The 27500-nt window shown below is 36.7% G+C and overlaps 1 protein-coding gene across 1 annotated transcript in view; it reads left to right on the top strand.

Annotated features, from left to right (window-relative positions):
• The window catches only part of LOC144977264 (guanine nucleotide-binding protein G(o) subunit alpha), an 85462-nt gene that overhangs the window by 33653 nt on the left and 24309 nt on the right, over positions 1-27500 (top strand). The window contains exon 2 of the mRNA XM_078922298.1: positions 20061-20103. Within this exon, the coding sequence (XP_078778424.1) occupies positions 20061-20103 (43 nt within the window). The remainder of the gene's footprint in view (positions 1-20060; positions 20104-27500) is intronic.

The following is a 27500-nucleotide window of genomic DNA, read 5'->3' as shown; positions in this document are numbered from 1 at the left end:
ATTATTATTATTATTATTATTATTATTATTATTATTTTTTTTTTATTATTATTATTATTATTATTTATTATTATTGTTACTAATTATTATTATTATTATTATTATTGTTTATTATTATTATTATATTATATTATTATTCATTTTATTATCATCACACATCATTAATTATAAGCATATAGCATTAGCATCTTTACTACAAATTGTGTAACCACTCATAAATGACCACATTATAATCCGCAGCTATAAAGTTTTTATCTATCATAGAGTAATAATAATAATAATAATAATACACATTTATATAGCGCTCATTCTCGTGTAAAACACAAGCTCTGGGCACTTTACAATATAAATATCAATTTTAAGTGAAAAAAAAAAAAAATAAAAAAAAAAATAACAACAACAATAACAATTCATAGCCAAATCAAGGATTCATATAGAGTCAAGAAAAACAAATACAGTAAAAATGTGTCTTGAGATTCTTTTTAAAAGTAGGTAAAGACTTGCACTCCCTCAGACCACGTGGTAGTTCATTCCAAATCTTGGGGCCGAAACAAGCAAACGATCTATCACCAAATTTTGTTCTTGATCTTTTTTCCGAAATTTTCGTTTGGTCATTACATGATCTTAAAGTGTAATTTTAAAATTTACACATGACCACGTGATCTGTGAGATATGCCGGTGCTATACCAGCCAAACACTTATAAACAAGACACGCTGCTTTGTAATATGTGCGCTTTTCAATGGGCAACCAGTGGAGAGAGGCCAACAAAGGGGTTGCATGATCAAATTTTTTTTTGCCAAAAACTAATCTTGCTGCACTGTTTTGCAGTAGTTGCAATTGTTTAATAGAAGCCTGAGGCAAGTTGACAAGCAGCGAGTTACAATAGTCTAGTTTCGAAAAAATGAGGGAAACAACCAATGTTTTACATGTTCCAATTGCAATATACTGACGGATCGAACTGATTTTCTTCAATTGAAAGTATAATGATTTACAGAGAGCAGAAATGTGAGCTGACATTTTCATTTCTGAATCAAAATAGACACCCAAATTTTTCACAGTCTTTGAAACTTTGATCTTTTCACCCCAATCAACACCTCAAGACCATCATTCACCTTCAACTGCCCTCTATTTCCCACAATCATCACTTCTGTTTTTGACTCATTCATTTTCAACTTGTTTGCATCCATCCACTCTTTCACATCCGTCACACATTCTTCCACACGTTTCACAATATTTTCGAGATTTTTAGTTTTATCAGTAGCATAAAGTTGCGTATCATCTGCATAGAGATGATAGCGCAGCCCATGACCAGTGATGACATTAGATAATGGAGAAGTATACAAAACAAAAAGAATTGGACCCAAAACAGAGCCTTGAGGAACACCAAAAGACAATGTATGTTGACGAGAAAGTTTATCTAAAATCATAACCTGTTGCTTTCTGCCATCTAAATAAGATTCAAACCACTGCAAGACAGTCCCAGACAAGCCAAAGGTTATATTAAGTCGTTTAATGAGAATACCGTGATCAATAGTATCAAACGCCGCCGAAAGGTCTAACAATGTCAGAAGAGAAACAGAACCTTTATCTAAAACATCAATAAGTATGTCAATAAATAGACAATTGAATTCTCTAGTTTTAGTTAGCGGTTTTCTCATAGCACGTAACCCATGTTTTATTTACCATTAGTTCAGAACAATTTTGCAGTTCTAGTTAGATAAATAGGTGGGCAGAAATGTGGCATCAGAATAGATGGATAGATAGGTACAATCTTTGGTAGGTAGGTAGGTAGGAAGGTAAGTAGGTGATATAGATATCATATTTATAATTATAATGTAATGAGAAGAGATTGATAAATAGAAAGACATGATGGCTATACAGGCTGGCATGTAGATACAGACGAATTATAAATTGATTGTCTTGTCAGACAGACAGGCTGGTATAGAAAGAAAGAAAGAGAGAGAGAGAGAGAGAGAGAGAGAGAGAGAGAGAGAGAGAGAGAGAGAGAGAGAGAGAGAGAGAGAGAGAATATGAACAGTATTTTGTTTTTGGCAATGTCGAGAAATCCCACCCTCACCCCCTCCCAATAATTTAAATCAACCTGGCGAACACATTTCTCATTCTTATACAAATCTGCTGGATGGATATTTGTTATTCAGGCAAAACTCGACAACGTCAATTTACAAATCCTGGAGCTAGATAATTAACGAAAAGGTGATGATGAATGGACCACTGCAAGCTCTGTAAAGTAACCCCAATCATAGCATGGAACAGAGCAGGATTAATGCTGCCTTTTATTCTACTCCCCAGTCTGGGTAGCCAGATAGTTATGAAAGAAAAAGCCAAATAAGTCAAAGAACAGTGTTAGCGACTGTATATAAATTAATGATTTTTTTAAAAAGCAAATTTTATTGCCACATTGTTGCGACAAATATCTAAATGTCGTGATCTAACTTGATTTTGATTTTGATTGTGAACGAAATATTATCCGATTGTTTGGCATTTGTGTTATTGGCTTATAAAATACGATCTAAATTTAATGGGAGAAAATTTGCAAAGAGTGTTTTTTATGCCGTTCGACACGATCCTTTTTTTTTAAAGTCTCATTATTATTATTATTATTATTATTATTATTATTATTATTATTATTATTATTATTATTATTATTATTATTATTATTATTATTATTATTATTATTAATTAATTAATTAATTCATTCATTCATTCATTTTGGGCAGAGGGGCGGGGGTTGGCATTTCAAATGTTTAAGTGGTAACTCCGCTCCCACCTAACTGCAAGCAGAAGTGCCGTAAGCACCGTAGCCATCACCATCATCATGCATCGTTTACGTCATCATTCATCATCATATATTTCATCGTCGTCGTTGTAAAGGTTGTTATCGTAGTTCCTAAACAAATCATGATTTGGTCGCCACAAAATCAATCATCAACTGCTGCACATACCAAAACCTTTTGAAATATTCATAATCATTAGAACACTCACATTTTATATAACCGAACATATTATATACAGTCTCACACAGTCACACAATACATATACTTTCACTTACACGCCCATACGCACACACAAACACACCAACTGCGCAAGACATCTAGTATCTGGATAACAAAACCATTTTAAGGATTCATGGGTATGTTCCATGAACAGAGAAAAAAACAAACTTTTAAAAATCACTTTGGACAGAAAACCTTACTTCAAATTATATCGATTAATATATGAAAGCGTCTTACTAACGGACTACGCAATGCTAGGGCCAGAGCTATGCGGTTATTGTCACCCATCCGGCAATCGACCATGTTGAACACCAGTTGACTTTGAAACTCCGTACGGCTCGTAAAGCCACCAACATCGACTTTCTAAAAACATGTTATTATGTGAGAGAAAGTCCTTGCATCTTTCTCTCGGGTAACTTTCTGGCCGTATGATTCACAGTTAGTCTTTAAACCACTAGAGTATGAGAACAGTGAAGAGATGGGCGCATGCCAGCTGATTAAATTATCGATAAAATGGCATGGACTAGCTGGGCGGTAATTGTTTGAGTAATCGAGGTGCCCTGCATGCATTACCATTGAGGCTATCCACTCGGCAATGATGATATGTTCATCCCCCCCCCCCCCCCTATAGTTGGAAGAAAATCGGAACTTTACTTTTTCAACCTTTAAAAAAATTTACAGATATAGAGCGTAGCCTTCGTTAGTTTAAAGCCTGACACTTCCCTAAAAATAGGTCACAATACAAGAGTGAAAAGTGAGTTGTTGTCAGTAGTGAATTCACTTACTTGGGCAGCAAACTGACAGCAGACGGTGACTTCAAAACCAGAATTAGTAAGGCAAACCAGTCTTTGCTTCCCTTAAACAAATTTGGAGAGCAGCTATATTGTATTCCAGCACTAAAATCAATATGTTAAAGAGTTTTGTCCTGAGTGTTGCTATATGGATCAGAATGTTGGAAGATCTCAGAAAGTATCATCCAGAACTTGAGGTATTTCAAAACAAATGTTTACGACGAATCTTCAAGATTTCCTAGCCGAATACAATCTCAAATTCAGACCTAAGAGCTAGAGCGGAGTTGGAGTCTCTGGAGCGTCTCGTTAAAAGGAGAAGATACAATAGATGGGGCTTGTCTAACGAAACATTGACAAGGAAGGCTCTGCGATGAACACCGCAAGAAGAACTGGAGACGTACCGTGGAGAGCAGAGTGATGGCCCCAAGAGAGCAGCTGATAGATTCAGGTGGCAATCCCTTGCATCGCCTCGAGTGCCAGAAGGCCCGAGCGGAGGGAGGGAAAAGGGAGTGAGTGAGTGAGTGAGTGGCAATAGTGACAAAGTGACAACTGATGCTACTGATTACAGCTTACTGTTCACTTTCTTTTGTTTGTCGTCGCCGTCGTATGACTTATTATGATAAGCATTGTAAGCAAACCCATACGACTTAATGTATTCTCATTCCAACGCCCCCTTCTATTTTAAGAGACGATGCTTGGGCTCCTGAGCAAATGAAGTGGATGGGATGTTAGATGGTGTCCTGATTTGGTTACACCTCCTGAAACCCGGGGAAAGTTTCGTTGAAAAGAAGGCCACTCTTTCTCTATATAACACAGTTTTTATTTTTGTCGCTCCCTTCCATGTTGCACTCTTGCTTCTTGTTTTCTATAAGAATTCTAGTACACTTGGTTTTGCTCTGACTCTGCCTGTGATTATTCGCTAATTAAAATGTATGTCTAAGGTTGAAGAATGTTCGGGTTTTTTTTTTGTTTGTTTGTTTGTTTTTTTTGTTTTTTTTTTGTTTTTTTTTTGTTTGTTTTTTTTTTGCGTGGCTATGTGGTTTTGTGGTATAACACTCGCTTTCGGATCGGAAGGTCTTCGGTTCGGGTCCGGCTTAGAGCGGCGTATTGTTGATTTCCGGAAAAGGCTCCTTACTCACATTCTTTCACCCCACTCAGGTGTAAAATGTGTACCTGGCCGTTAACATCCGTGTCACTATCTGAAAAAAATTGTAATATCGTCTAACAGGCGCCATGTCCCGTCCTACATGTTAAGTGTTGCTGTTGACTAAAAACCTGTAAAGCGTTTTGAGCACATTTAGTGGATATTGCTCTATATAAATGCTCAAGTTTAGAAACTGAGTTTCATAAATATTTCCTTGACATATGAAGTAAGATTTGGCCTGCCAAAATACTAAGGTTTGGTCTGTGTGCGATAGTTAGTCCTGTCGTGCAGGCTTTAAAAATTTGGCCAGAAAACTCGTCCTTCACATATCGATCGATTTAAATGACCCTCATCTTGGCAAAAACTCTCAAACCCGGGACCTCGCGTTTGAAGTTCGAGTTTTTTGACCAAATCATTTAATACTTGTCTTTCCAGAGTAAGGCAGTTCACTGGTTAAATCTGCTGTGTCATAATAATCAAGAGTGTATCGAAAATGAGGCTAAAGTTTGTTTGCTATTCTGGTTGAAGATAGTCTTAACATAAGTGTTGTAAGTCATAGCAACTCATTTGTGTATAGATTGAGTGAAGTGCATATTATAGTTGGTTAGTTGTCGACAATGGAAAATATTAAAGTAAGTCGGTTGTGTGTGAAGCAGGAAATGCAAACTCGAAATGGTGACGGCCATGATGTCGTCAAAAGGATTATTGTTCGGGTTTTAGTAGTCTTCATGAACTCATATCATAGTCTGAATAGTAGAGAGCGGTGGGGGCTGCCTGAAGCCTGAAATGGTGAAAATACTAACGAAAAGGTAAAAATGGAAAGGCTTCGGATGGGAACGGTAGACTATGGACGTTTAGGTACAAAACCCTTTGTTAGCACAACAGTAAACAAAGGAACGTTTAGAACAAATTAAATAGAATGAAATGGAGTTATAGATTTATACTCCGTACTTCGTAACCTCAGCCTTGAACTGCTCAATAAGTCACATCACAACACACGACGACGATCGCCAAAGTGAATTTATTCAATAGTAGCCCTACATACAATCAATTGGGCACTACGAACAAATCACTTTTTCACTTTCTTTTGGTGATTGTTGCTTTGTATTGAAACGTCATTTTCAGGGAGGTGCCAGGATGTAAGTTTACGAAGATCACGCCCTGGTACCGCCAAAAATAATGAGCTCACGATACACAGCGACGATCACCAAAAGAAAGAGAAAATAATGTGAGTATTCAGTAGTGCCGAAGGAAACATCAATCAGTTTTTTTTTATAAATCCCATTGGTTGTACAATTAAGGGCATCTCATAGTTCAATTTATTTTGGTGATTGAAGCCAGGTATTACGACGTAATCATTGGGATCGTGTAAGAATTCAAGTTAATTAAGGCCCCGGGTTTAGGGTAAGGACGGCGGATAGATGTAATGACGCGTGGTGATGATGGTGATGATGATGGGGAGGAGGAGAGGGGTGATGATGATGATGATGATGATGATGATATTCACTCCCAACAAGAGAGTTCAATATTATTATTATTATTATTATTATTATTATTATTATTATTATTATTATTATTATTATTATTATTATTATTATTATTATTATTATTATTATTATTAAGAGGTAAGCAGGAAACATAGTTACACAGAAATATACGCAGACTGGCTATTTAATCATGTATCAAATGAAGTTCGTTCTGCGAAATAAGTAGATTATTGTTTCCACTCAGCAGCGGTTGTGAATGATACGAACCACCGTTTGTGAAGAGGGTTTATTGTAAAGTAGGCAGGGTACTTCAGGTCATTTATTATGTATCGTGTTGCATGTTGTAAGACGTCATTGACCATCCCCCCCCCCCCCCCAATAAATCTGCACAACTTTTACATAATATTATGGCCACGGCACCCATAACATTGGGAAGAGTAGTTTCTACCGTACATTTGATGACAAAGAGGCTTGGTTTGTTTGTTTGTTTGTTTTGTTTTTATTTTGCGTTCACGAGAAAAGGTTTATTTCATATAGTTACACATTAAGATTATCCAGTACATGTCAAGATGTGTTTAAACCCGAGACTTCTTTTAAAAAGTGTCTATTTGAAGTTGAAAGTTGTCATAATCTACAAAAATATGAAGAAAAAAATTTCAGGCCAAAACGGGAGTTGCGGTATGGCGATTCGCCTTCAGATAGGAAGGTCCTGGGTTCGAATCCCGCTCTGAGCGGCGCATAGTTGAATCTTTGGAAAAGGCTCTTTACTCACAATTTCTCACTGTACTCGGTTGTAAAAAGAGTACCTGGCCGTTAACAACATTATCTCTGCCCATTTCAAATTGTGTCATCGTTTGTGTGTGTGTGTGTGTGTGTGTGTGTGCGCGAATGTGTGTGTATGTGTGTTGTGTATGTCCTATATATATATCTATATCTATATATATATATATATATATATATATATATATATAATATATATAAAGATATATAGATGGAGAGAGAGAGAGAGAGAGAGAGAGAGAGAGAGAGAGAGAGAGAGAGAGAGAGAGAGAGAGAGAGAGATTATATTCATACCATTTCATATATCCATTTACTGTAAGTAAATGTGAGATATTTTCACATAGTAATTGGTGACGGAGTAAATTTCATCACATTATTCTCATACCCGCATCTTCCTATCCATACCCTCCCCAACCCCTCTTTACCTGTATTCTAGAAAGTGCATTAGGTTGTGATGAGATGAAATGACCTTGGTTGAATCACGTGCGACCTGGTCTCCCTTTGATTGATTTTTCCAGGGCTAAGAAGTATCGGAAATGTACCTACCTAGCCAATGCTTATCAATAAATGCTCTCTGTCACGGGTACCACTGCCACCACTGTGCACTACAACATCTGACGTGTGCCAAGTGCGGTTTTACAGACAGATATGACTCATACCCTCCCCCCCCCCCCCCCCCCCACCCTCCCTGCTCCGAAATTTTCCCTGACAGGATCCTTAAAATCCCGTATTTCCCCTTTGATTTTATCCTTGATGATATAGTAGTAATGACTACACATGTAACATAATATCTCATATAAGTCAATGTGTGAGTTTTGAATGTCATTTTTTTTTTTTTTTTTTGCCTTTTTGTGATCAAGATTGATGCAAGAAAAAGAATTCATTTGCATTTGGCTCCGGGAAACAAAAATCTCTATTTATTAATTATAAATGCAATCCTTTTTAACTGATATTATAAATAATACGATATTGTGTGCTTATGACAAGAGGCCTTATTCTAGTTTTGGTCCTCAATGTTTAAACTTCATATATCGATGGATTGAGATTACCCCCACCCAATTTGTCTGAATGCCCTACCAACTACAGACAAAAATGGTCTCTATCTTAACGATTTAATGAACATTTTTCTTTTCAAGATTTGTTTTGTACATCGTAAAATTTGAATTAAATAAAAAAATAGGTATACGATCTTAATGCTGATATGTAACTCTTGTTTTGCTTCACAACATTATGTATAGATCTTGTATGTACTTATTGCTTCGGAGTTTGTGTGTTCTAAAAAAATCAACGATTTCGGAAAAAATCCTGAAAATAGTCGTAAGGTTAAACACTAGACTTCAACAAAGAAGTCCGATCGCAACCCACTTTTGGTCAAACGGTCAGGTCTGTTCTTATATTCAGATAGATATTGAGAGAAATAATTAATTATTGATCAGGTTTAAGGCTAAACTTGAACCCTGTCGATAAAGGTAAACAGGCACCCGTATGTAGACTTGTATCGGCAAACGGATGTTTGGGCTGTTTAGCCAGCTAACTGCCTGACTCTGGAAAGACACGTATTTGAAAATTTAGCCAAATAACTCGTCCTTCAAATATTGTTCGATTTAAATGATCCTCATCTTGGCAAAAACCCTCAAACCTGGGACTTTAAGGAAGACTTCGTGAGGTTTGAAAGTTTTTGCCAAGATGAGGGTCATTTAAATCGATCATGATTTGAAGGATGGTTTTTGTGGCCATATTTTTAATACTAGTTTTTCCAGAGTACGACAGTTAACCGGTTAATGGGTGTTGGTGATGGATGGATGGATGGATGGATGGATGGATGGATGGATGGATTGATTGATGGATTGATTTGGTGGACAGATCGATGGAATTAACCCCTGGTTTGTGTGTGTGTGTGTGTGTGTGGGTGGGTGGGTGGGTCGGTGTATGTGTGTGTGTGTGTGTGTGTCTTTGTGTGATTGCGTGCTCTTGCATTGCGTTTTTTAAATTAAGATGGTAACGTGAATGATTCAAGAATGTGCCTTATATAACAATTTGTTTCGTGAGGCCGTTGAACTCAATACCTATTGATATATTGAGGTATTTCTGTGGCGTCAAGACAAATATCAATGGTTACAACTTTTATAAGTTTGATATCTTATTTACGTTTTAAAAAGAAAATCCCATAGGTGAAAACAACAACTGCTGATGAGTGAGCTAATAAATGTTGAATACAGGTCGTCCCAATTTCATTTGACAGTATTACATGGCCAATTATAAGGACATGCGGGATATCCGCAGTATATAAAGGTTTTTCGAATTTTTTTTTACTTTATAGATCTCTTTTATATAAAGATCGTTATTACCTTTACGATTGAAAGGGTTTAACGGACGTTTACCTATTGCAGGTCTGATACATCACATTGGTATGGGCACATTGTTATAATGGAAATGTTCTGAAACGATGCAAACTATCCTCCATGACCAGAATATTAAATCAAGCCCATAATTGTATTCGGTTATCAGACCTACATGTATGTGCACATATGTTTATAAGAAACATTAATAATCTGTGCTGAACGAAACTTAGCTTGGACATTTTTTTGGTGAGAGAAAGTGAACATTTGAGTTTGGAAAGACGATGGAGTAGCCCTTAACCAGTAATCTGCCGTACTCTGGAAAATACGTATTAAAAATTTGGCCAGAAAACTAGTTCTTCAAATATTGATTGATTTAAATGACCCTCATCTTGACGAAACTCTCAAACCTGGGACTTCGAGTAGTTAATCGGTGAATACCGGCCATATAATACTAACTGTCAAATGAAAAAGGACGATCAGTTTTCAACATTTCGTTCATTCATCAGTCACGTGGTTTGTGGCTTTTCCAGCCATTAAAATAAAAACAGGCTGTTTTGATTTTAAAAGTTGAAACAAGATCCACGGATCAAGCTGGGCAAACTGACTAATTGTATTGCCGAACGTTTCAAAAAAGTTGTGAGAACTTTACTTAATAATGCTATAGCGATGTTCAATGGCGTCCAAACTGCTACACCATTCACTCTATGTGGTACAGTCTCGACTTTTCTACACATTTAATCGGTTACTTTAACCCCCCCCCCTAAAAAAACAAACAAAAATAAAGAACAAAAAACAAACAAACTCGTCCTTCAATTATCAATCAATTATCTGTTGTTTTCTTGTTGACCCAATGTTGAGTACAAAACGGTAGTTTCATTATTAAAATCATTTTTATGTATAGATATCTTGAACATCTTCAAATTCAAAGAATTTAATTTAACGCATTATCGGGATTCGGTCTCCGTATCGAATGCCGTGATCCTGCTAAGCAACATATGGTTATCACCATAATCGCAAGTTTTAATCAAGATATTGTTCTTGCACGTGTGCGCACGCACGCAAACTATCCATCCAACCAAAGCTTGCCATCTGCGATTTGGTAATGGCACTCTCCGTAATGAGACTCACAAGGTTGAAGACTGTCTTCTGTCCATACACTGGCAAAACCTCATTTCGCGAGGGCCCAGGTTTGAAAATTTTTTGCCAAGATGAGCGTAATTTAAATTGACCGATATTTGAAAGACGATGTTGTTATCAATACTTTTACATACGTGTCTTTCAAGAGGATAAGTCTACTCTCAACTTGTTAAAAGTTCTTTAACCTGAGACATCTTTAATGGGGGTTCATGGACTTCTTTGAAGTCTCGGGTTTGATATATTTTGACTAGTCGAGGGTCAATTTATTTCATCGGTGACTTGAAATATTTCTAGCTAAAATGTTAGTGAACGGCAAATAGCCTGTAGGTAGTGAAATGTGCAGATGGTTACGCACTGTTCTACTTTGGTCTGCCAAGCGTTTGAATCCTGATGCCGGTGTGGTCGAATCCCATTTCTATCAGTTTTATCCGTTTGTTTGTTGTTGTTTTTGGTTTTTCAATTTAATTTTCAAACTGTCTCGACGGCTGTCGTGTTATACATTAGATATACCATTTCACGCAGTTAATCGCAGACCGGATAATCGCACACTCCCCTTATTTAATTGCTTATATTTTCCGTATGTGTAACCACTCCGTTTACAAATCACAATGGTTATCTTATTGTTCTCCAGGATTATTATTAATCATTCAAAATAGCGGTACCTATTTATGAGACAAAATGTTCAGAATGCCCTAGAAATCCCATCTTATTTAGTTATCATATTATTTTTCAGAGGAATCCTTCACATCATTACTCGGGGGTTGCCGATGTCGGCAGATCTTATTCTAGCTGTCTATCTGAACCCTCCCTTCCTCCCGCTTCATCACTCAATAATAGCACACATCCTGACTCACCAGAGACTCTGTGAAACATACATCGGTGGTCACACATACGTACCCAAACACACGCACACACAAACACACACATACACACACACACACACACACACACACATATATATATATATATATACACTCACTCATAGAGACAAACTCACTCACTCCGATCACACGCACGTGCAAACACAACACGGCGCTCACACCCAGAGCCAGTGGTGACACGAGAAAGCTGCAGCGACACAAGAACCATTGGCATAATCACCCGTCTTGGTATCAGGCGGCATCGGATCAACTTTGTGGGTGGGGGCCGGGAGCAGGAGGATCTTGGGGTGTTAGTGTGGTGGAAGAGGTGAGTGAGTGAGTGAGTGAGGAGGGAAGGATTGGGTGATTCACGTCGATATAATGGGGTTTGGGTGGAGAAAAGGGATGTCGGGCGGACGTGCGTATCGATCGATATCGTTCTATCTCCGTTCTGTAGTTTCTTCTATCCTTGATCGTGTCCAACCGAGTCTCCTACAATGACTAAACTTTTTTTTTCATTCCGACAAAGAATATTTTTAACTTCCCAAATCGATGGATTAAAATGTCCCCGAACGAGTATTTAAAAACCCTAATAAATCTGACATATCTTTCAGGTGTTATGGCTTATTGTAAGCCTCAGGTTTAAGATTAAGTAACCAGTTTGAGGTCGTCTTAATCTTAACGATAGATGAAGCTAAAATTTTCTTGCCAAAATGAAAGTATAGTTGTTGTTTTGTTTCGTTTTTTTCCAGCTTACGACAGCGGTGCTAGGGATGGGTCGTTGCATTGTTTTGTATTTTTTGGAAATAAAGATGTCAAGTCGGTTTTTGATACGAATATAGGGTAGTTGTTGTTTACATATATCAGATCAAAGTCTGAATTGTTTCTTATTATTATTCTTCCTCTTCGTCGTCGTCGTCGTCTTCTTCTTCTTCTTCTTCTTCTTCTTCTTCTTCTTCTTCTTCTTCTTCTTCTCCTCCTCCTCCTCCTCCTCCTCCTCCTCCTCCTCCTCCTCCTCCTCCCACTCTTATATTGACCATACTTCTTTACTTCTTTCTCGAACAATGCCTCAAAACATCTCTCTCTCTCTCTCTCTCTCTCTCTCTCTCTCTCTCTCTCTCTCTCTCTCTCTCTCTCTCTCTTCCCCCCCCCCCCCCACACACACACTTCTCTCTTTCCAGAAAATTTTGGCTTCTTGACACCATGGCATTTGTATTATGTTTTCATCTGAATTTCTCCATTTCCTTCTATTTCATCATTATTGCTATAATTGTACCTGCTCCATCTTGCATAAAATACTTCCACTGGCTACATATCCTACTGCACCAAACACATTTATTGGGATAAATACCTCATCGAAATCGTTTATTGGGAAATCCTTTGCATAAGACATCTTATTGAAATTACTTTTATACTTCATCAAATATCTTTATTGGGATAACTTTCCTACTGCGTCAAATTTCTTTTTTGGGACAATTATCCCACCGCATGAAAGACTTATAATGGCATAACTAGCCTATTGCATCACAGATCCTTGTTGGGATCACTATCCTACTGTATCAAATATATTTATCGATATAACTATCTTATTGCATCAAAGACACCTATCGGGATAGCTACTGTCTTTACTGCATTAAAGACCTTTATTAGGATAACTATCCTACTGTATTAAAGACATTCATTGGGATGACTACCCTACTACATCAAAGACCTTTTTTATAAGGATAACTACCTTACTGCATCGAAGTCCTTTACTAGGATAAATCGACTACATCAAACACCGTTAGTGGGATAACTATCCTTCTGCATCAAAGACTGTTATTGGAATAACAATCCTACTGCATTAAATACTGTTCTTGGACTTGGAACAACTATCCTACTGCATCAAAGACCGTTATTGGAATAACAATCCTACTGCATTAAATACTGTTCTTGGACTTGGAACAACTAGCCTAGTGCATCAAAGATCGTTATTGGAATAACTATCCTAGTGCATCAAAGATCGTTATTGGAATAACAATCATACTGCATTAAATACTGTTCTTGGACTTGGAACAACTATCCTAGTGCATCAAAGATCGTTATTGGAATAACTATCCTAGTGCATCAAAGATCGTTATTGGAATAACAATCCTACTGCATTAAATACTGTTCTTGGACTTGGAACCACTATCCTACTGCATCAAAGACCGTTATTGGAACAACTATCCTAATGCATCATAGACCGTGATTGGAATAACTATCCTAGTGCATCAAAGACCGTTATTGGAATAACTATCTGCCTAGTGCATCAAAGACCGTTATTGGAATAACTATCCTCCTGTATCAAAGACCGTTATTGGAATAACTATTCTACTGCACCAAAGACCATTATTGGAATAACTATTCTCCTGTATCAAAGACTGTTTTTGCAATAACTATCCTACTTCATCAAAGACCGTTATAGGAATAACTATCCTCCTGCATCAAAATGTCTTGACTGGAATAAAGAGCAACGCACTGCGGTGCAATTGCAGTAGTACTCTCTCTCTCTCTCTCTCTCTCTCTCTCTCTCTCTCTCTCTCTCTCTCTCTATCTATCTATCTATCTATCTCTCTCTCTCTCTTTCTGTAAGTGTGTGTGTGTGTGTGTGTGTGTGTGTGTGTGTGTGTGTGTGTGTGTGTGCGAGCGCGCGCGCAATATTTCTTGGCTTTCACGTTGTAATGATTGTTGCATTTTATTTCAATCATTTATGAATGATCTATACATCCATCAATGTCCTCAATAATGTCAATTGTTCAGGTTAAAGTAAATACATATTCTGTGACAACGCATATTATTATCATCATCATCATCATCATCATTGTTCTGGTTAGACCAGAATTGTTTTTATTGATTGTTTTGTATTGCTCGTTGCTAAGTTGTCACTCTTTGTCAGTGGTCGTCACCCGCTACTTTATCGTTATAACTTGTTATTTATAATTATTTCCACGATCGTCATTATTATTGGTATTTATGGTGTGAACTGATATAACATTTTCGCGCCTTTAATGAGTATTGGTAAACTGACTCAACATCGTGGTGAGTCTTTCTCCAAACGTTGAGAGTGAAGGTTGTAACCCTCTCAATTTTCATCTAGACAGTTTTAACTGCATTTCCTTCTCAATTTTCATCTAGGCAGTTTTAACTGCATATCCTTCTCAGTTTTCATCTAGGCAGTTTTAACTGCATATTTTAAAATATTTTTCTATATTTTCTTGGAAGTTTCGGGTTATAGCCCATGTTATTTCTTATACTGGATTATCCTCACATTTTCGAGAACTTAACGCACCATAAATTAGACTAATTTGGGTATTACAAAATGACAAATCGCACCTGGGCGAACGCTGCCTTACATGTTACTATTGTAAAATTCTACTCTACATGTTTTTCTACCGTTGTCCTGTTATTCCACTGCATCGTTCATTCAATCGTCCATCATCTATTAAACATCGTTTTCATCTTTATCAACAACAACGTTCTCGTTTTTCACTTCATAGGTGTGTATGGCAGCGTTCGCCCTTGTGCGATTCGTCATTTTGTAATACCCACATTAATCATCATCATCATCATCATCATCATCATCATCATCATCATCATCATCATCATCATCAGCAGCAGCAGCAGCAGCAGCAGCAGAATCATCAATCCTTTCATTCATTCATTTTGTCAATTTATTTCATATACCATACTTTTCACCATGGGCCGTAGGAACAGTTGTGGATGGCATTCAGTTTTGTTCAAAACCTGGTGAATGTCTATAATATATATATATATATATATATATATATATATATATATATATATATATATATATATATGTGTGTGTGTGTGTGTGTGTGTGTGTGTGTGTGTATACAAGGGTGAGTCAAAAAGTAATGGGACAAATCTCCTACTGAGTTCATTTCTTTTTCACGTGACGTCATATTTGGCTCAATTGAACTTGTACATATACTCTTTAAACCAAAAGTTTAAAAATTTAATTTTGTCAAATTTTGACAAAGTTATGACCATTCAAAATGGCGGTCTCCATGGATGTCCGTCAGCGACAGAGAGTGCTGTCAGTGAATGTCTATAAAACTCAGGAATTTTGTAGAGGTAGTTGTTTTAGGTATGTAGAACCCGAGTCGAAGAGACAATCAATGGAATGGCGACACCCCTCTCTTTCCCACTGACCAAAAACTTCAGAGCTGAGAAATCAGCTGGGAAAATTATGCCAACAGTGTTCTGGGACACTAAGAGATGTAATCCTCGTTGATTTCCTACCACAGGGAGCCGCTGTCAACCCTGAAAGGTACAAATAAACCTTGAAGCAACTGAAAGCAAGAATTCGTCGAGTTAGACCGACTTGGAGATGGAACAATTACTGTTTCTTCATGAAAATGCCCTTCCATTCACAAGTGCCAGGAAAAGGGAGGTAATCGCATCATTTTGATGGACAACGCTGTCTCACTCTCCTTATTAATTCACTTGACTTGACATTTTCCGAAGGAGGCAATGAGGGGACATCGCTTGAGATGATGATAAAGCCAAGGCAATAGTGAAAAATTGGCTCAAAATTCAGTCACTCAGTTTTACGAGGACGGGATACATGACCTTACAAAAAGATGGACTGTGGCTATTGAGAGAGGCGGAGACTGTGTTGAGAAGTAGCAGCATTCTACTCGGCTAATGCCAAGCTTTAATTTGAGGTGTAATGCATGGTATTGATTCAATTGGTTTTAAAGTAATAAGCAGAATCCCATTACTTTTTGACTCACCCTCGTATATATATATATATATATATATATATATATATATATATATATATATATATATATATGTGTGTGTGTGTGTGTGTGTGTGTGTGTGTGTGTGTGACAGATGTCGAACAGTGAATTTATGAGTAGAATTCGAATGGATTGTTCAGTTGAAGTCGTATGGCACATGAATGCATAGAGCAGAGCCAACGTGTTCTTATTTACAAGTTTGATAACCAAAGTTGATATGATCTCATTGTTGCTTTGAAAACTCTCAATATTAAGTAAAATTTTCTCTTCATTACAAATGTTAACTCAAGCCCATAATTTTGTTCGGTTGTCAGACTTGTAAATATGTATACGATGGATAGAGGCTTTAAATTATATGAAATTTTTCAAGGAAATTTCCACAGATTGATGATGTCAATGTGCTACACATTGCTTCTTTTCCATCTGTTTATACTAAATGTCTATTTCATACTGTACAAGTCGTCTATAACAGTCTTTTTTTATATATTAGCGATCCTTCTATACTCGTCACTGTCTATACCCAGATAGTCTGCCAACTAAAAAAAATCAATATACAAATTTTAGGAATCAGATTTATTTCATTTTTTTTTAAATTTAAAAACAAAACAACAGGCATTGATTGTTTTTCTGTTATTTTCCAAATCAATATAATTTTATTGATATGTCATAGTCAGACCAAATGTGGCCATTGTAACGCGCCCAGAGCCTATACAGGATGTGGCAGGATAAGCTGCGCTTAACAAATTTGCATTATTATTATTATTATTATTATTATTATTATTATTATTATTATTATTATTATTATTATTATTATTATTATTATTATTATTATTATTATTATTATTAAATACAACAAATCTAATGTACTCTAATAAAAATGTAAAAATTCTTTTTAAAACAATTAATTTCAAACAATTGGGCCAGAAACTCGTCCTTCGAATATCGATTCATTAAAATGACCCTCATCTTGTCAAAAACCCTCAACCCTGAGACGTCGTAATTTTGAAAACGAATTGTTTCAGATTCGGCAGAGCTATAAAAGCATTTCTGAGGCGATGAGATTGGGGAAGAGAAATCAACTGTCTCCACAGAGATTGGAATACCTCTCCATTTCTTGATCCAAATTCGAGTTCTAGTGATAATCAACCACTACGACATCAGTTCTTTAAGAATAGGGTTGGTGGTTGGCGTAGATCGTATGGAAGGCCAGGATTATCATTTCACCGTGACGGTCTCCACCAAATATTAATGATGAAACAGAATCCGAGAACTTTCTGGGAATTCCGAGATATAAACAGGTCGTTATGTTCGTGCAAGACAGATCAATGTCTATTTTTGTCTCAACGAGGAAGATGGAATTTATTACCGACCAGTGTGAACTTTTTGAATTCGATTATGTCACATGATATTTCCATTATGTAGTTGGACGACGTGCATTTATTTGCAGGTCTGATAACCCAATTCATTGTGGGTTCATTGTTGTAATGGAATTTTTTTAATGACGCTAAATATTGTCCATTACAATAATGATAAACTAGGCCCATAATTGAGTTCGGATGTCAGACCTGCATATATGTACATGTCGGAATTGGACAAATTTTAGATTAAAATAAAACCTGTCGCCTTAATCTGGTATTATATCGGGATGAAACAGATGACAAGAATTGACTTAAATGCTTCGATGGTCGGAATTACAACATTTATTTATTTATTTATTTATTTATTTATTTATTTATTTACTTGGCATTTTAAGAAACGGCATCCCATGGCCATAGTGGTTGTATTTAAGTGAAGTAATTTAGGCTTTAAATTCAATATTCAGCGTTACTCCGATCGAAATGAGACGGTTGGTACAGTGAGTTATCAAGAAAGGCACAAACAATTTTGAAAATCAAGATATATCTAATAATGAATAATAAATGCTACTATTTTTTATCGTTAGTCTGCCGTTGAAAACAATACGTCTAGAAAAATTTGGCCAGTAAACTCGTCCAAATATCGATCGGTTTGGCCCCAAAAAAATGTTTTTGAAGTGTGTAAGTTTTGTTTTTGTTTTTGTTTTTTGTTTGTTTTCAGAGTACAGCAGAACTAGCCCAAAAAGCAATTAGAAGACGAGAAACCACAGATATGAATTATGTCGAAACGATCGTGCCAGATAAAAATTGAGTTCAAACTTAAATTATTTTTTCAAAGAGTCAGACATCTGATTTTTAAGGAAAAGGGGTTTCAGAAATGAGGAGCCGAAAATTAAAGCTGACGTCAAACAAAGTTTGCAAGATATTTCAGATTTTACAAGATATCTAGTTTATAAAAGATGTGGATGGATATTTCTTTTCCGAAAGCCCTTTTTCGGGTAATTAATTCGGCGTTAAAGAAAATAAGCAATTTATTGCATTTACTTTTAAAACACATATTGTCATGTCTTATAAGATGAATTTATAAACTTCCATTTGTGCCGGCAAAAGACGACCTTTGAGCATATTGTTGTATAAATCACCGAGTTATTCCAAGTAGTCTAATTTATTCTATATCGTCAGAGGGGTTCTTCTAGGGATCCTGATTGTTCAGTAGTGAAACACTCGCCTTACAGGAAAGGGACCATATCGGTCGGATTGATGTCCATGAAATATATAGCGAGGCCCCGAATGTTTCTAATTATTACGGAATGATGGGTCAGAATGTGTTTTATATAAGGTATTTTCCCAAAGAAATATTTTAGATTTTTAAAGACCGTGGTTGTGCGTGATTTATCATTGCTCGCATATTACTGAAGCAACATCTTCGTTGTCATTGACGTTGTCGTCAACATCGTCATCGTCGTCATCGTCATTGTCATTATCATTACATCACATCATCACGTAATAAATCATGATTACATAAACAATATACAATATAGAACACTATATTTTCTTGTTTCTGCTAACCCAATTTTGGTTGGAATTTCACGTATTAACCATAACAGATTATAATTTCCTCATGGATGTGGGTGGGGCAACAGATTTATTTCAACCACAAGATGGTGTAAAATGGTTACACGCTGTTCTTGGCTCAGATATCATGCATCATGTGCGCATGGAGACCAAAAGTCTTTCATTGTGGGCTGGAGAGGTCATACTTATTGTGGCGTCAATTCCCCTAGAATCTATCAGAGAAAAGAAACGAAGTCCCTCAGAGCTCTTGAGGTCAATAGAGCCAGAGTTTAACCTTTTGTCTGTAGCGTTAAATGGACAATAAAAATCACTTGCCTACCATTTTGGATAGGACGCCGATACATCGCAAAGTACCTTCTACCAGACTACCAGCTACCCAATCACTGCTGAGTAAACAGGAAAGGGATGGGGGGGGGGGGGGGGGAGAAGGTAAGAAAATGTCTCGACTGTTTCTGTGATTAAGAACTGTCCATCAGTGTGTGCTTTTTGGACCTCCCTGCCCCTTTGGATCTAAAATGTTTGTTTTATTTTGTCTGTTTTGAAATCAAAAGTGTGTCATAAAGGACAGGAGGCTCTTTGTTAACGGACGGCAATGCTGACCTAGCTGTTTTCATCAAGAGATTAGTTCGACTCAACTTTGTTGTTTTCTTTTGATTTTGTTTTATTTTTATTTTTATTTTTTATTTATCTATTTATTTATTTATTTTATTTAATTTTTGAATGTTTAGATGAAAATGTTGACCTTTTAATTATTTCCTTTTTTCTTTTTCTTTTTTCTTTTCGCCAGGTGCTGGAGAATCTGGAAAAAGTACAATTGTTAAACAGATGAGGTAAGTAGATTCGTTTATGGTACTTTTCTTATAGAGTCCCTTCCGACACCCATCAGTGAATTCACGGAATATTTAATGAATTGAATGTCTATGCGGAAATACAGTGTGACCAAGAGTGGACTTAATCACTTATTTAAGTCTGACTACATATCGTGGTTGTGGATTTCATTTAGGGTAGCTGTAGTGAAAAAGATTTTGTTTTGATTTGAGAGTTGGTTTAAATTACAATTTGGGTCATTAGATATGGAAATTCGCTTCCGTGTAGCTTTTATAATGGAAATAAAGTGTTTAAATGTTTTTTTTTTTGTTTAGCGTGAAACTCTGGCGTTGCGGATAACGCCTGAGTCTTTCAGTCCTCCAGGGAAATAGACTGTAAAGACAATTTTCTCCACGGGGATGAATTAAGAGAATGTTTTAAAATGTATTTATATTTGATTCTCTTCAGACAAATAGAACGTTTCAATGATGAAGGATGCAGTGGATGATACGGTGATATCCATTGTTTACTTTTTAAAAAAATTAATGGCACACTAGACTCATAGGCTCCATATTCGACATTTATTTAATTGAAGAGTCAATTTACAATAGAAACAATTGAGCATTCAAATTAAAAAAATATAAAAATCCCTTTATTCATCCGATAGGGAAAATGCATCTCTAGGGTCTATTCCAAGGGAAGACGAATAAGCCAGGCTAACCCAGGCGTCAGCAAACTGAGCTAGGGTGAGGTGACTTGCTCAACACCACACAGCGCAGCGGGTATTCGAACTCGATACCTTTCTGGTACAAATTAAAGATCATACCGCTGAGCCACGATGACCCATTAAGAAAAGATATATATATATTTTAAAATCAAATTCGCAAAATGAAAATCACCGGTTTTTCCCTTGAACCGTTCATCATCTATTTGAAGCTCCAATTTTATATAACTTTTAAGAATGGGTGGTAACTTGAAACCGTGAAAGGGTCGTAGTCATCTATATTTTCTTTCGGTTACGTACCTTCTCTACGAGATAACAACAAAAAACGAAATCTTAATACATAATATGTCATAATTTGACCTTTAAAAATTATCATTGTTTAATCGTGATGTATCTAGATCACATTTTTCAAGATTTCAAAATGTCGCGTCAATAACTCGGTGACGTTTTTTACAAAAACAGGATTAATTGTTGTGTGACGTCATGAATTGAAACAATACCAATTACTTATAAAACAATTATTTGACTCGCTTTTTATTCAAATAGAAACACGCACGTGATCATACAAACTTTTCCATTGAGTTGCATTCATTATTTCAGACCAACGAACTTTGAGATAAACAGAGTAACAAACAAGCAAAACGAGAGAAGGAAAGAAAGAAAGTCCTACCCATTATTTTTCTACCGGAATATTCGACTCAACACTTTCAATGATGGGGCAAGATTATAAATAAATGATCGACCCACAAACAACGTGTAATTATTTGCAGGTCTGATAATCGAAATTGTTATTGGCCCATTGTTGAAATGGAAATACTCTCAAATCAACATTAATGCTAATTCAAGCCAATAATTAGCATTCGGTTATCAGACCTGCAAATATGTGTAACTAACCCACAAACAAATATTAATCTATCAGAATGGTAAATGAGTTTTAAGTGAAAAACATTCAAATTGTCCGGATTTTTTCTGTAGATTTTACAAGGATTTTTAAAGGTTTTGATAACTGATGTTTGATGAAAAAAAAAAAAAAACAACCTAGACCGTCTATATTGTTGTATTTTGGTGACATTTATGACTATTTATCTTTCCATTAAGAAGAGGAAAAGCGAAAACGCTTTACGCTGTTATTGCAAAATCACATACGGAGACACATTTATTGACATTTGGGAATTTTGTTGTTAACCGACGTGTAACTATGATAATCAAAATAGGGAAGAAAAGTCATGACGTCGCGCCTACTTTTCTGGTTCCAAAATCTTTGGAAAGGAGTATGTAATCAGTCCTTCGTAGGACCAATAATGAATGAATAGGTAACATTGATTCATAAGGTGGCATTACTATTTTAATGGCAGGATGTATTGGTAGATTCTAAGGATTACCGGGCGTAAAAGAGCGAGGATGGATTATCTTTATTGACGACTAGCATACATAGAGACTAGAAAATAAGATGCCATCACTCTGAAACCAGTAGCTCATTTACACAAGTATGTATTCAGTCCTCCGGAAGATTGGTTTTACACTTCCAATGAGATATGAACTAGTTTTTTATATCACACTTTTGTTCCCTATTGCTGTCTGCCCGTGGTTGTCATGGAAATATTCTCAAACCAACGTAAAATATCCTCCATTACAACAATGTTAATACAAGCCCATTATTGTGGTCAGTTATCAGACCTGCAAATACGTGTATATAAGTTTATTTTTCAAATTCTGTATCGGTCCCTTTACCTGACTCCCCATTACTAGCGACTGACTTTGTCCCTCATAACCTACGAGGTTTTAGCTAGTTGGAACGAATAATCCTTTCAGAATTGAAGAAAATTTTTATGATTTTTCTTGTGTTGAAATTTTAAATTTTAAATGTGACAATTTGAAATCTTACTATTTCTGTGAGTGACATTGTCTATGGTCTTTTACTGGGTAACAGGTAACATGGTATGTATGGCATACTTTTTCGACGCATTGATCAATCCACTAATGTTCATGCGAAGATGTCTTGCTTTCTAAATCAAACTTAAAGGACGCCTAACAAGGTGCTCGGCCTGTATGAAATGAAAATGTTGTTCTATGTGGCCCCCTCGGATAGCCCACGACTATTCCGTCGTTGTGGTGCATACTGGCTATGGTTAAGCGCTGTTGGAATGCGCTTATTTATTTCACAGCTTGTGAATATAAACAGACAGAACGCAAACAGAAAAAAAAAAAATTAAAAATTGTCGGGCACAGATGGCTGAGGATAAAAAAAAATAGATTGACGATATCTACATAGATAGAACGTAAATACACAAACACACACGAACAGAGATAATGTTTGCCTACAGATAGAAAGATTTTTTTTTAAAAGCAATAGAAAAGAGACGGACAGCTGAGCCTACCAGATTTAGAGACATGCCGAGGTTTTATTTATGGACATAATATTATACCACAATTTTCACTCAACGACGTATACAAAATATGCAGGCGCGCACACACATACACGCAAACACACACACATTCACACACATACACACACAAACACACACTCACGCAGACCAACTCACACTACCACTCAAAACACATCCACATAGGCACAGAGCTTGAAAGGCATGACGTCAGCGAACATTTTTGTTGTCCCTACCGATCGATTCTCTCTCTCTCTCTCTCTCTCTCTCTCTCTCTCTCTCTCTCTCTATCTATCTATCTATCTATCTATCTATCTATCTCTCTCTCCTTCTCTCTTTCTCTCTCTCTCTCTCTATCTATCTATCTATCTATCTATCTATCTATCTATTATCTATCTATCTATCTACCTCTATATCAATCTATATTATATATATATATATATATATATATATATATATATATATATATAATATATGTATCTATCTTTCTATCTATCTATCTATCTCTTTATTTCTGTCTCTATCTATGTCTCTCTCTCTCTCTCTCTTCTCTCTCTCTCTTTATCTCTTCCCTATTTTTTCTCTCTTTCTCTCTGTCTCTCTCTCTCTCTCTCTCTCTCTCTTTCTTTCTTTCTTTCTTTCTTTCTTTCTTTCTCCCTCTCGCTCTCTCTCTCTCTCTTTCCTTACAGTCCTCTTCATGTCTCTCTTCACACTGGCACTCTCGCTATGCCTCCCATTTAATCCCCCCCCCCCCCCCCCCCCCCCCCCCCCAACTGCCCAACTACCTCAACACGTACACACCCGCATACAACTCACACAGGCACACACACATACACGAACAATCACTCGCATACACTCACACACACTCACGCGCACACATTTACACGCAACCAGTCATCATTCTCAACTCCCCCACCACCCCCACCCTTTCCCAGCACCTCACCCCAGCCTTAGTCCCCACGTTCTATCGTCCCCGCTGTCGGTCTCTGCAATGCCCGATTTTGATTCCTATGGTATTGAGCGAGTATTGGCTCATAATGTCGTTAGCACCCATGATGCTGGAGGTACAGTCTATGTATAGTCTTGTTCTAACGGGCTCATATTCAAATCTCGTCTCCATGCCACGGGGTTTTCAATTATCCAGTATACTGATGCACTCTGGAAAGACACGTATTTAAATGAGAGAAGGAGAAGAATATTACGTTTGTGAATTAAATCATACGTGTTTTGTGTCCCATTCATCGACCACTTTATTGATAAAGGGGAAACTAGAAACGTCCATATCATGTCTTTACCATGTTTGAGTTTTCATTCAACTTTTTTATTGAATTAAAAAACCGTAATAATAATAATAATAATAATAATAATAATAATAATAATAATAATAATAATAATAATAATAATAATAATAATAATTAATTACTAATAACAATAATGATAATAATAATAATGATGATGATGATGATGATGATGATGATGATGATAAACAAACAAACAAACAAACAACAAAGATTTTTCGTGATAATAGATGGCATTGTGATAAGGGATTGAGTAGAAAATGTTGAATATTGATGAGAGGAAAAAGTGATGAATAAGGTAGTATGTAGGAAATCAATGCCGCGAGTATGTAGATAATGAGAATATCACCACACTGACTATGTAAGGAATGTATGGGCGTGTCCCGTGCTGCTGATCGAATGGAATACAGCAATGCTGCCTGCACGGTCACACACTATATTGCCATACTCTTGGGGAGCCCCGGGGGGGGGGGGGGGGATAAACCGCTCAATTTTATTTTTTGTTTTAATTGCCCAGAAAATTCGACATCCAAATATCGATGGAGTAAAATGACTGTCATCTTATCAAAAACTCCCATATCTGGAACTTCAAGAAAGTGTCATTCCAATCGGTATTTGAAGGATGAATTTTCTGTATTAAATTTTGAATATGCATTTTTTAATTTTTTTTTTTTTGGGAGTACGGCAGAATAGTGCTGGCGTACAGTGACTAAACACGTTTTAAAATTACGTCTTGGCCAGACAAAAAAGTGTTACCTCAAAAATCGGTCGATTAAAACGACCCTCAACTTGTCACATTTCAGTTATGACACTTCAAAGTGGTCTGAGAGTCTTTAATATTTTTGGGGTTATTTTAATCAAATTTTATTTGATGTAAGACTTTTCCAGTCAAAATGAAATAAAATACAAAGGAATACACAATGTGTTTGGTCAATGTAGGCCAGATAATGACAATTTCTGGTCTCTTCTCAAGCTCTTACATATTTAATTTATAGCATAGCGACGAGTTCTTCTTCTTCTTCTTCTTCTTCTTCTTCTTCTTCTTCTTCTTCTTCTTCTTCTTCTTCTTCTTCTTCTTCTTCTTCTTCTTCTTCTTCTTCTTCTTCTTCTTCTTCTTCTTCTTCTTCTTCTTCTTCTTCTTCTTCTTCTTCTTCTTCTTCTTCTTTCTTCTTCTTCTTCTTCTTCTTCTTCTTCTTCTTCTTCTTCTTCTTTCTTCTTCTCTTCTTCTTCTTCTTCTTCTTCTTCTTCTTCTTCTTCTTCTTCTTCTTCTTCTTCTTCTTCTTCTTCTTCTTCTTCTTCTTCTTCTCTTCTTCTTCTTCTTCTTCTCTTCTTTCTTCTTCTTCTTCTTCTTCTTCTTCTTCTTCTCTTCTTCTTCTTCTTCTTCTTCTTCTTCTTCTTCTTCTTCTTCTTCTTCTCTTCTTCTTCTTCTTCTTCTTCTTTTTCTTCTTTCTTTCTTTCTTTCTTTCTTTTTTTCTTCTCCTCCTCCTTCTTTTCTTCTTCTTCTCCTCCTCCTCCTCCCCCTCTCTCTGTCTCTCTGTCTCTCTCTCTCTCTCTCTCTCTGTGTGTGTGTGTGTGTGTGTGTGTGTGTGTTTTAATGCGTGTCTGTCTATCTCTCCTAAACATGTTTATTCTCTGCGACTACCATTCGTCTGTATTGGGTGTTTGTGTGTGAGTGTGTGTGTTTGTGTATATGTGTGTGTGTTTGCATGTGGAGAGAGAGAGAAAGAGAGAGAGAGAGAGAGAGAGAGAGAGAGAGAGAGAGAGAGAGAGAGAGAGAGAGAGAGAGAGAGAGAGAGAATAAGTGTGCTGGTATCGATAATTGGTGCCCGAACAGACGTCGACACGAACCAAGAGGTAAAACGACTTTAGCGGGGATAGATTCAGATAGGTGGAGGAAGAGGTTGGTGCCGCCACCAGTGTGCGAAAGGGGGGCAGAGGGGAGAGGTGGGAGGGATGGAGGAGGATTGTCAGTACGAATATCGAAGTACATGATGGAGATTTGTGTGGGTGGGGGTCGGGGTAGGGGCTGTCAAGAAGATTGGCATTGATTTGTTAAACAGGAGTTGGTTGACACTGGCATTCCAAGATGGGTGTTTTCCACGCTTTTTCAGATGACTCGGCATAATAATACTATCATTATCACCGTCGTCATCGTCATCATCATCTTCGTCATCGTCTTCGTGGTCGCCATCATCGTAGTCGTCATCACCATCGTTGTCGTTTTCGTCGTCTTTTCTGCTGCCCCCTCCCCTTTTTTTTTCTCGCACAAACGACGAGAGAAAAAAAAAGAGAGAGAGAGAGGGGGAGAGAGAGGGAGAGAGAGAGAGAGAGAGAGAGAGAGAGGGAGAGAGAGAATCCACTGATTTCAATTTTTTCAAAATAATCTGTTTTTCATGATTTTGCTAATGTAATAGATTTTGGACTAAATTTGATATAATTTTGAAGTCTCCTGGTGGGGACATGCTACAATGCCTTTGTCCGACGTGTAGAAAAAAAAAATTGGTCTTAATTTCGTGACTCGTGGTGTCTTAGAAAATCGCAGTTAAAGCCTCCGTTTAATGAACTTGCTTAAACCTTTTTTTGTCTTATGGGGTCCTTAAGATTATCTGCAGGGTGGGGTCTTTGAGGCCCATGGTGGGCAGCTCTTTGTTATTGGTTTTAGCCAGCCAATTTCATTTTATTTATTTTTAATATTATTTTTTTTTGTTGTAGTTCTCGCTAAATTGTATTAATCAAATTATAATCGTTTAAGGGTACACATAGTTTTTGTGTGTTGGTACGTTATAACCAGCTGGCGGATGTTTTTTTTTAAACTAAACGCAAAGCATCAATAGACGTTTAAGATTACTCTTCTTCTTCGTTCCCGTAATTTAAGATTACTCATAATTTTTTGTGTTGATACGATATATCAGGCTGACATATGTGAGTATTTTACCTAAACGCATAACACCATTTGCCATTTCACTTTAAGTCATCGAGGGGGAAAATCTCTTCACATAATTTCTCCTCTTCGT

Source organism: Berghia stephanieae, chromosome 7 (assembly GCF_034508935.2).
Source record: "Berghia stephanieae isolate SIO BIC M18660-M18661 chromosome 7, UCSD_Bste_1.3, whole genome shotgun sequence".
Classification (NCBI taxonomy): domain Eukaryota; kingdom Metazoa; phylum Mollusca; class Gastropoda; order Nudibranchia; family Aeolidiidae; genus Berghia; species Berghia stephanieae.
The sequence above is the reverse complement of the archived record's forward strand: the minus strand, read 5'-3'. Positions and strand labels throughout refer to the sequence as shown.